The 12,065-nt window shown below is 43.9% G+C and overlaps 1 protein-coding gene across 1 annotated transcript; it reads left to right on the top strand.

The window, feature by feature from the left end:
* The first annotated feature begins 10,984 nt into the window (after positions 1-10,984).
* LOC145996220 (histone-lysine N-methyltransferase SETMAR-like) lies at positions 10,985-11,518 on the top strand. The gene has a single exon (XM_083132638.1). The coding sequence runs from the start codon at positions 10,985-10,987 to the stop codon at positions 11,516-11,518; it is 534 nt and encodes a 177-aa protein (XP_082988764.1).
* Positions 11,519-12,065: the final 547 nt, after the last annotated feature.

Consider the following 12,065-nt stretch of genomic DNA (forward strand, 5'->3'; position numbering starts at 1 on the left):
TGCAAATTGTGGACAGGTCAAACAATTCACAAAGACGATTTTGATTCCATAGAAGCATATCCACAAACTTCCACGTGTTGGGTTGCCATTGTTTGTCAAATCTGTTGTCTTTTTTACAAATTTCAAGGTATTCTTAGAAGACATATCAAATGGATTCTCAAATGTTCATCTGCAAAAGGAGCAAATAAAAATATTGTTAATATGGTGTATGAGACTATGAACTTAACAAAGATTTAAAAAAAACAAAAACATTACATTGTTACAACCTGAGACAAGTTGAGTTAATAATAAAATGAAAACAACTTAGAGATGTTGTGTAAGTGGATGTGAATATAATTGATCTAAACTACACCATAATTGTTAACGTAGTGGTCCTGTTATAACAGAATTATTTAAGGTTTGATTCACTATATCATCTCAGATTCACATCTGTCTTTACAGTGCATGTTAAATATGACTTGGACTTCAGTAGGTTATTGAATCAAATAGTCGTAACATAATCAGGACAGATTATGATTTCTCTGAAAATCAATCAATCTTACCCACAAATAAATGATTGGCTTTGCACTTGTAAAATATGTAAACTAGTAAACTTTCCTAATCTATACTAATTTGTAAATTCTCAGTAAATACGCAAACTATTGTTTGGTAGACTGTTAGGACTTTACTCTCTTAGCTTTTAGGGTGTACGTTTTGGAAATGCTGCACTAACATTACAACGCGTTCAAAATTATGAAAGAACGAGATAACCGAAGAGTTTTATACAGCTTACAAAACCGGTTTTCTGACCTGATTCTGTGAAAGAAGATAACAGAACGTTGTCCAGAACTTGCACAAAATTCGGGGATCTCACAGTAAATCTATTCCAATCCAACCTAACTTAGCTTAACCTACTTAATGCATTTAACTCTTGCGAGCTATATATATAAAAGAAGAAAAATCTTGTTCAAAACAGGCCAGAAACGACTCGTTCCAACCATGTACAAGGGCAAAGTGAAACTATAATGAACGACTGTTTTGTAATACAAATTCCGATGTAAGTATGTACTTTTCAATAGCACCAGTGTAATACGAAAATAATTCTCATCAACGATAGTAGAGCATTTTGTGCAATATCGATTTAATGCCAGAATATAATCTATATCAAGGTATTTCATGCTCTAGTAATAATCACAAAACTGTAATATCTGCATTATGCCTAATTTAAAATAACATTTTCTTCTGATTTTACAATTGCAAAGAATTGTCAACTTCGTTTGTAAGGAAAAAATGCATGCTGCATTGAAAATGTAGACACGTCGAAGCGATATTCTCACAGAAATTATATCAGAAGGTATTTCCTCAACATGTAAATAAATCATACATTCTGCATCACTCTTGCATATTGCAAATGTTTTGCTTTTGATAAATTAAGCAATAAGCATTTAAATATAACACTTACCTTTCAGTTTTTTCCGATGTTTCCTCCTTCCAACATTTACTGGATTCATTATTCTCTGGTAACTTGGTTTAACTTTCACAATTTCGAAGCACTCGCATTGATCATATCGTTAGAAAACACTGAGTGAAATCTCGGCAACAGTGTTGGCTAAAATCTGCACCACGGAGTATATTGCGACGAAACGCCACTTCAAAAATTTTAATGATAAGCACTACTTTCTGAAGGTAAATGTTTTCATTTTTTCACATAGTATTTTAGATGCTTGCGGGAAGAACATGTGATCTTTGTTTCACCACGAAATCTTCCATACTAGTCATAAAAAATAAAAAATGCACCGGTATTGACAAAACTACCACTTCAGTGCCATCTGTAAGTTTGAACATGACGGAGACCTTTTATTTTCTGTTATTTACTTAAATATCATTAATCGTAACAAAATTATAAGGTTCACATGTTCTAGTGAATAAAACAATCTTTTATATCGGAAAATTTCTTCCTTACCGAATCTATATTAGTTGTACGCTCTCATCCATTGAAATTTGGGCCTATGCTTCAACATGGCTTTAGAACCCCCTTAACAGAAGTCAGAACATTTTAAATTTTTTACTCATGCAACGTTAGAGTTGTTATTTGTAATGGTAAGGGGCTGGCCCCCGTATAATGTGACGGGAGCAAAATAGCCTAAGTGCTAATGCTCCCAAAATTTTAAATTCAAATTCAAATCCTCCGTCTCTGTATGTTGTCCTTATAAGTTGTGGTCAGTGTCCTAGATGCATATGTTTGTTGCACCGAGGGTGCCAGTAGTAGGTTTTCTTCTCCATTTTAGTGTTCTTGTAGCACACCACACAGCTCCTCCACACTGTATTCTTATCACTCATGTGAGGCCTTGAAGGACCAGGTAAGCTGAGTGATGGTGGGGGCCATGCGCGCCCATGTGAAGTTGCCTGCACTACGGCTGCAAGATATACAATCAGAGACTGGCGAAATATGTAATGGTCCATCTGATGTGATTTTAGCAGCAAGAATGCATTCACAATGCTTTGGTCTAATAGATAGAAGAAGAGTTTATTTGTCCATAATTTGTTCATCAAAATACAGTCTAAAAATATCCAGCGGAGTGAAGTTGGCTGAGATGTTACGAACTTTCGGTCCTGGATTGCCTTGAAAGTGTGGGATTGTAGACCCCACACTGCCTGCCCCTGACCGCTGTCATGTCTCTGGAAGAAATTCTTCATCCTCTGAATTGCTTTATTCATTTCCACTCAAGTCACTAACACGTTCGTTCACCTCCTATCACGTACAATTTCCCGCACCTCCTTGTCACTTTCCAATTCCCCATCTGTGTCAAAACCGTCTAGTATATTGTTTACCTCCCGCTCCAAATCCTCTAGCCATATAGTCGAACTCATGTTCACACAACACACACACACACACACACACACACACACACACACACAAAAGAGTAAAAAATACCTTTCACTCCACAACCACGATGATCATTGAAAAAAATATCTCACTCCACTTGCAAACATGCGATAACTATGCGCACGATATTACTGCAACGCCTCTGTGAACTGAAATGCAGCATCCTTGTAAAAATAAAAGGGACAGCTGGAAAAATTACAAGATTTATTTTTAGCCCCGATCCTATCTCTTATTCCCCCCCCCCCCTTTTTCATTTTCCTTCTGAAAGAGGAGTGGTTGTCTTCTGAAGCAAGCATTGTGCAAAGTCCATTTCACCCGGTGAAAAGTTATCGCCGCAAACACTTGACAACAATGCCCCCTGCCCCTCGACCATGATCTGCTTTGGCATGTTGAGAAGGAAAACATTAGACAAAGGATTTCTTCATACATCACTTTCCTGCAAGACATGAGATTGTAAACAAGCATTTACAACGGCACCAACTCACTTCTGTGAGCTTTGTTCTTCGATGTCTCTTTTACTGCACCGACAAAGAGGAGGTGTAAATTTAGCAGCTGCTGCTGACGTCATTAGGGAGCTGAAGAGCACCAGCATCGCTGTCGATGCGTATTGAAACATGGTTTCAAGTTCCAGCCACTTGGAGGCATGAGAATCGAAAGTGAACAGGGTTGCAAGGTGACGAAAAAATGCTCTGTTCCATCAGTCAGCATATGACCGATCGGGACTGTAAAGGTTAACCCCCCTCCCTGCTTTGTGGATTAATCACAAGTAACTCTTGCCAGCTCGATGGCCAAATGCATTACGTGTTCGACTTTCAATCCTGTCACTGAAGTTCCCGAGTTTGAGTCACGTCGTGGACATGGATGTTCTTTGTCACGACCTTTGAATGTCATTAGTTTGTTTAAATGTCAAATCCTGATGAAAGTTCTTTTCCTGACATAAAGAGAAATAATTTTTTCGTGAACTACGGGAAATTTTGATTAAATTACTGTCCTCAGAGTATCCATGACTTTGTTGCTTCGAAACAGTTGATCCATGGAAGGATACAAACAAACACTATCTGAAACTGAATAACTTTTTCCATCCACTCCTGCTTTGTATGGGTAAGTCGTCCGTTTGATATTGATGTCCAGTCATTGCTGCTATGTTCTGGAATATGTACTTTTTCTCCCCTAACACCTGGTGTTCCATCGACTTGGCAGCATTTGAAGGCCACATACCCAGTCAAGTATTTGATGGCATCTTGTCTGTGTGTTGAGCAGATCATCATCATCTTGGTTTTCTTGGTCATGGTTCTTCAGTTGTATCAATGCATAACTGACTGATCATAAGTTTCATGAAGTTGTCCCTAACATCTTGAACCATCTCGACATCACACAGAAATATTGGTGCCGTCTTGCACCATGGATACACCTCCAGACAAAGTGATGTCAATGTGTCTAGTTAGTAATAAAAGGTGAATCCTGTTTCACACTTCAAAGGGGGTAGGGTGTTGTAGAAAGCCCCTAATCTGCGAATGCACGAGCAAAGGTTTTCCAGGCAATGCTGGTTCAGCCTGATAGAATATATGCAACACCATGCATTCCTTTCTTTCCCTTGTATAATTGTTTACTAATTGGAATAAATTGCTTTCTGTTTGTTGCTTCAGGGTGTGACTGAATGCTAGTGTTGTACGCCTAGAAAACAACTGTGCGGCAATCCTTACATTTTTCAGTGGTCATCCACACACACTGACATGAGCCTCATTTATGTGATACATCACTGATAAATCTCCTCTTTGTTGGCAAAGCAATTTAAGCATCATTTCCTTTCTAAGTTCTGTCCTGTTTTAAAGCAAGAGTCCCTTGTCGAGAATATGGTTCCCCAATAATTTTACAAGATGATCACAAAAAGCGTAAAGTTTTTCTTCATACAGAACAGGATTCATGAACAAAGTTTTATCAGTATTCACACCCAATTCTTTCCCCCCATATCACACACAACAGCCACTACATGAATGCTGCAATTTGTCAACTTTGAACGTGAAAATATGTCCACATACTCTAACTTGGTGGGACTTGGGATAGAACAGACTGCCATTTTGAAGGAAAAGTGTTGGTACCAAGGGAAATTTTAAAAATTTTCAGTAAGGGATATTTTAAAATATTGCAACATCCTTTTCTATGTATGGTTTTGTGTTACTGGGGCCAGTCGTTGATTTGGATTTCAACTTCTTAATAGCATATTCTACTTCACCCACTTGGATGTTGAGCAAAGTGAAAACATCAAGTTGTTGGTTACCAATTTCTATTTTTAGATTGTTTACATCATATGTAGCCCTTACAGCTGCATATACAGAATGAAGGTAACTTGCAAAGGCATTTAATAGAAGGCCAGAATCGAGAAGGGTCCACACGTATCTGGTCTTCACACTGTTTTATGTAATACTTACCATTTTCTTAATCTGCATGCATTGCTGAAGGAATTTTTACTGATGATATTCTTTGTTCATAATACTTTCCTTCCATTTTAACCTGTGGTAATCTTTAGCTTTCATTTTTTTCACTATAGAAGACGTAAACCAGCAATTATACAAGGTGATTCTAAAGGTATAGTACAAACGAAAACCACAGATACCTCCCATGAAATAGAGACGAAAGTTCCCCTTCCACTTTGCCGAGAGATGCCTCCGTGAGGAGCTAGACAACGCCGAAAACGTGTGAAAATGAACTTCACACCTCTGTACAGCCAGTATCAGTGAAGATAGAAAGGCGGAACAAACGAAGTCAAAAGGAACACCAAAGTCGCCCATCCGAAAAACACTAGGCGGCAGCTGCGCAAGGCATGCGCATGGGGTTCCACAAAGGAAATAGGAGTGTTCCGCAAGACAAGTGAAGGGAAAGAGTAGCGATCGACATCGGTAGGGACAAAAGAAGCATGAAGTAACAATTGCACAGTGGGGAACAAACACATGCAGCGCATGGGGAGTCCCCAAACACAGTGGGGAGACACCGCAGCAAGAACAAAGCATGGTTCAACAAAAGAGAAAGAGGACCGGACGGGGAATGGTACCTGTCAAGGAGACAACAAATGCGGGACGAGGGATTCCCCGTAGCAGCACCGAGGGGATGTCACACAGAGGTCGTGCGCCAGCAGGACAAACACAGCAACTACGGGCACAGGAGGTTTATTGCCACGCAAAGGTGCACTTACAGATAGGAATAGTACGTAGTCGTACCCCGGACTGACGTTGTTACAAAAGTTGCTCAAATTGACGACCACCACATTCAATGCAGGCATTGCAGCGTCGCAGGAAATTCTGGCGAACCCTATCAAAAATCCCTGGCATGGTACACACCTCGGCTGATGCTGCAAGTATCCGAGCTACCAATGTTTCCTTGTCAGGCACCGGGGTCTCGTAGACGAGTGTTTTCACATGGCCCCACAAGAAGAAATCCATTGGTGTGAGGTCAGGCGAACGGGTGGGCCAGGGGACGGGGCCCTCTCTGCTGATCCAGCGCTGTCGGTAGGTATGGTGCAAAAGGGTTCGCACTGTGCCATCAAAATGTGCAGGCGCTCCATCCAATTAAAACCACATACGATGTCGCACGTTGAGGGGTACATCTTCTAGCAGCTCTGGAAGGACTGATGCAAGAAAGGTGCGATAGAGGCGGCCATTTAAACGTGGTGGCAGCAGGTATGGACCGATAATCTGTTCATCGATGATACCTGCCCAGATATTCACTGCAAACTGGGTCTGATGGTGCACCTCGACTGCTGCATGTGGATTTTCATAATCCCACACATGGCTGTTTCGGCAATTGAAGATGCCCTCACGGGTGAATGTTGCCTCGTCCGTGAAAAAGCACATGGCGCAAGAAACGGGGATCGTCGGTATAAAACTGCAACAGTCGTTGACAGAATTCCACACGTCGTGGGTAATCCCCAGCCTGCAACGCGTGGACTCGCTGTGGATGATAGGGATACAGCAGATCATCATGAAGGACACACCACACTGTCGACTGTGATACTCCCACTGCACGTGCAATGCTACGGGTGCTAGTGGACGGTGTGTACGTCCTCCTCGACTGCCCAGTGCGCACATGTCTTGGGTGACCGACATGATGCCCTGCACGTAACACACCCGATTCACCAAGGGTACGGTGCACGTTCGAAAACAACCTGCTGTCGGGTTGTTGCCTCTCCGGATACCGTCCGCGATAAAGACGTGCAGCTGCTCGGCCATTGCCATCTGCAAGGCCGTAGACAAAATGCATGTCCCTCAGTTCTACAAATGTGTAGCGTTCCATGGTACGGTGAGGATACTGCCAATTATGGAATACTGTACTGCAATGCACAGGTGGCACACACACACACACTGGTCACAACAGCTTCGAAACAACGTACTCAATTGTCGTACGTCAAGCACACCACCACCGCACCGGCTCTTTCACTGACACGCTCCCTGACGCTGCACTTCCAATCAGCCCACACGTCCGCACGGCGCTGTGGTACAATCAGATGACGTTCCTGAGCCACCCGTGCCTGTGCTCTTCATTACCTGATCACTGCCGTCAGTTGGGGCCATGTACTCTGGGGCCTTGTCATCGTGGAACACATGTAGCGTCCTTCATTCTTGCCCCATTCACCCACAACACGTACTTCGTCCGTCTTGCTCGAGCCGACGGGGAGCACTACGTACGATCGTGTGGTGTTTGTGTACACCAATGTGGGGTAACCCAGCAGTTGAACAGACGTGCATACCCCCACGTAGCTTCATTACACGATTGTCCCACGCAGTTTATCTGTCCAGCCTTGCTCGGCCCGGTCTCCCACCCACGCGGCAGTGTGCGGCTGCGGTGGTGTGAGGCCACGCTTGGTTTCGGAGCGGAAGGCTGCGGCCGAGGAGGGACTCGAGTTGTTCGGCTGAGGTTGCGCTCGGAAGCAAGCAGCCGCGTCAGGTCTGGGAACGGTGGACCTGGTGATCGGGATGGAAACATTCCGACCTCGTCCATTAGTGTCGTCCACCGTACGGAGTGGTGGGGTCCGTACGACACTCCAGCAGCCTTTCGCCCGCTCCCACCCAGCTATGTGCCTCCAGCTTCATTTCTAAGAGGCTAATTGGGCCCCATCACGACGTTTGTTACAACGTCAGTACGGGGTACGTGGTCCTATCTGTACGTGCACCTTTCATTAGCAATAACCTCCTGTGCCCGTAGTTGCTGTGTTTGTGTTGCTGGCGCACGACCTCTGTGTGACATCCCCTTGGTGCTGCTACGGGGAATCCCTCGTCCCGCATTTGTTGTCTCCTTGGCAGGGACCATTCCCCGTCCGGTCCTCTTTCTCTTTTGTTGCACCGTGCTTTGTTCTTGCTGCGGTGTCTCCCCACTGTGTTTTGGGGACTCCCCTTGCGCTGCACCGCCAGCGCCGCCATTTCTGCCCCGAACCATGTACGCGTCTGTTGCCTGTCGAGTGTCACGGACCACTTTGCTTGCATTCTCGGTGTGTTTTTACATCCTACGTCGTCCTCCCGTGGTTCTGCAACCCCGCACTACTTTTCTCGACTGCACTGCTTCAGTCATGGTGTTTGTTTCCCGCTGTGCAATTGTTACTTCATGCTTCATAGCTTCTTTTCTCCCTACCGTTGTCGATCGCTACCCTTTCCCTTCACTTGTCTTGCGGGACACTCCTATTTCCTTTGTGGAACCCCATGCGCATGCCTTGCGCAGCTGCCGCCTAGTGTTTTTCGGATGGGCGACTTTGGTGTTCCTTTTGACTTCGTTTGTTCCGCCTTTCTATCTTCACTGGTACTGGCTGTACAGAGGTGTGAAGTTCATTTTCACACGTTTTCGGCGTTGTCTAGCTCCTCACGGAGGCATCTCTCGGCAAAGTGGAAGGGGAACTTTCGTCTATTTCATGGGAGGTATCTGTGGTTTCAGTTTGTACTATACCTTTAGAATCACCCTGTATGTTGAGTTTTGTAATTTTTTAAAAGGGAAATGCATTTATCAAATATGCCATAAATTAATCTAGAAAATATTGACAGCTTCCTTTACAGTATCAGTTTGTGATACTACACTGTAGAGATTTAATAGACTGCTTTTAAAGTTGTAGGTGGAAGAGTTTTGTTTTGATTTATTTGGTTTTACAAAAAGCCATTTGATCTCAGTTATTATTGAGGGGTGACGTGTGTCCTCCAGTAGGACTCTCTGTTTGTATCTATATTAATAATGTTTATTAATAATTATTAATATAAGGTCTAGAGTGCATGTCAAATCTCATGCATATGGCGATAGCCAATAGCAGCGCACTGCAGCGGTGGCATGTCAAAATCTCACACGGAAAAGAGACAGCGTGGTTGAGCGGAACGCTTTGTTACCGAGAGCATGGAACATTAGATAATATAACATATATTAAACTTAATGGGAGAAAAGATCATACTTGATTATGCCAGAGGGACTGGCAGGGGCTACTCGTCACTCCAACAACTGCTGACGTTGTCCTCATCGTCACTGACGGCACTAGTTTCGCCCTCTGTGTTATCCTTCAAATTTATTATAATTGGGTCCAAAATTTCATCCCGATCTATCTCCCGTACAAAATTGTTTTCCTGTAATTGTTGTGCATGTTTAACACAAGTGACCCACTGTTTTGTGTTACATTGTCAATTTCTTCTTTAACAAGTTAACAACACATTTTAATGTGTGGTTCTCTTTTACCCATGTCTCGTCAAGGTAAAAGATTGGTCTCAAATCACCAGACACTCGAATTTTGTTCATTGTACGAAAGAATTTTATCCTTGACTTAACAATGTCACTTCACTCCATCAGAAATTTACGACCGTCGTTGGTTTTCCTGTACTTGAAGCCTAATTGTTTCAATATTCTCAAGGTGGAAGTTGGGGTGTAAGGGGTGACCTTCCACGTAGTACACCCAAATGTCAACCTCACTTCCACATTAGTACACCCTGGACTGCAGACTAATGAGGCTCTGGCGACTGGCCCCATGGCCAGTATAATTTTGTTTGCATTGTCCTGTTGTCCTTATGTGTGCTGAGTGCCCATTTACAGCCTCAGCTTTTAACAAGTCAGAACATTTTAACATTTTTAATTCTGCAACGTTAGAGTTGTTCTTTGTAATGATAAGGGGCTGGCCCCGTATAACGTGACGGGAGCAAAATAGCCTAAGTGCTGACGCTCCCACAATTTTAAAATCAAATTCAAATTCAAGGTGGAAGTTGTAGAGTAGAGCCTTTGTAAGATTGGTAAGATATTGTATCCCGTAAAGAGCAAGTTATCTTTTTGGCAGTAGGAAATTCGCCACGAGCGTAAAATTCAAAGGTGGTTCTACGAACTACGTCTTTTTCAAAGTTATCTAAGTTTGTCGTTCTTTTCGGTACATTAATGTGCTTTCTAGGTGATTGAAACATTGGAGCAGGCCCTGATCCACATTGTTTTGCCCCCGAACATATCCAACAAACGGTAGCTTGATTCACACCACATGCTTGAGCTGTTAGAGCCTGGCACTCTTAAAGTCAATTTTTGTTCTCTATTCTTCACTCGAACATTATTTTAAAAACGAACGAAGGGAGAGGAAAATTTATACAATGCAAATACGTTTATAGTAACATTGCTTCTACAGAGGAAACTGTATAAGCTACAATCACGCTTGTTTTTCGTACATACTTGCAAATGCATTATCTTTCCATCTGTTAAACTACTGACACTTGAAATAATCTATTTATATCCGAGCGCCAGGTACACGATTTAGTAGCGAGGTGAAACAGGTTCTGAACTAGGCAACGCCGCACATCTATGATTCGCTGGTGCTGTTCAGCCGTTCAAGGCCATATGCAGGAGATTTAACGCGCACTCTAGTAGTCTATTTTTTAAATTTAGATACTGTTGACATTTCTAAGTACATGGGGGTGTAAGGGTTGACCTTCCACATACGAGGGTTGGGGCAAAAGTCATTGCAACTCTTTTTTTTCTTTAAGATATGTGAGCGCAGCACAAAGTGCTATGTGTCGCGTGGAAGCCATGCAGGCATAGTGTGTATGCACAACAACAGATGGCTCTGTGATTGCAGGAAGTAGCACAGAGAGCGCTCTGAAATCAGTTGTGTGGCGAGCGTAGTGCGAGATGGACGTAACCCGTGTTGAGCAGTGCTCGTACATCAAACTAGCCGTTCGCCGAGGGTTGAATGCGAGAGATTGTCACAGCGAATTGGTGGACGCCGTTGGGGATAATGCTCTCCCATACCGGACAGTAGCATGGTGGGTACGAAAGTTTCATCAAGGACGTGTGTCAACCGGTGATCAGCAACGCTCGGGACGACCTGTCAGTGTGCGGACCGACGTGGCACGTGCCGTCATCGAGCAGCTCCTGGAGGAAGACAGACGATGGACGCTACTGGAGTTAGAGAGGGCAAGTGGCTACGAGAAATGCACCATCCACAGGATATTGCGGACAGAGCTGCAACTGCGCAAAATCGCATCGTGGTGGGTACCACATGCACTGACGGAAATTCAACGGTGGATGCGATACGCAACATGCTCCGTTCACCTAGCACGCTTGCAACGGAATGGCAACCACTTCCTGTCACGAATAATCGCCATCGATGAATTTTGGGCCAGGGCATACGAACCAGAACTCAAACGTCGGTCCGCGGAGTGACGACATGCCGGATCACCAAGGCCGAAGAAGTTCCGTCAGAATCCTTCCACCGTTAAATTGATGGTGATCGTCGCGTATGACGTCAGGGGTGTCATTGTGTGCCTCTTCGTTCCAGAGTACTACAGAAACTTCCTCGTGCGACAGGTACGACGTGGCGTTCGGGACAAACGTCCAGACCTTCTGGACAGTGCAATCATCCTGCACGACAACGCTAGACCACATAAAGCAGAGTGTGTATGGCGGCAACTGCACCGCTGGGGATAGGAATAATTGGAGCACCCGCCATACTCTCCTGACATTTCGCCCTGTGTCTTTCATCTCATACCCAATGTTAAGGATCCACTACGTGGAAGGCGGTTTGCGACACGAGACGACATTGCCAATGCTGTGCAACAACAGATGACCCGATTCACACATAGTGCGGCCAATGGTGACGCAGATGGTATTCAGAGTCTCCCACATCGTTGGCAGCGTGTGGTGCACATGGCAGGTGACTTCTTTGAGGGCCTTTAGCCCCAGTTTTGTTCTGTCAACTGTAGAACAGGTA

The sequence above is a fragment of the Lepisma saccharinum genome, chromosome 12, assembly GCF_977018435.1.
Source record: "Lepisma saccharinum chromosome 12, izLepSacc3.1, whole genome shotgun sequence".
Lineage (NCBI taxonomy): Eukaryota > Metazoa > Arthropoda > Insecta > Zygentoma > Lepismatidae > Lepisma > Lepisma saccharinum.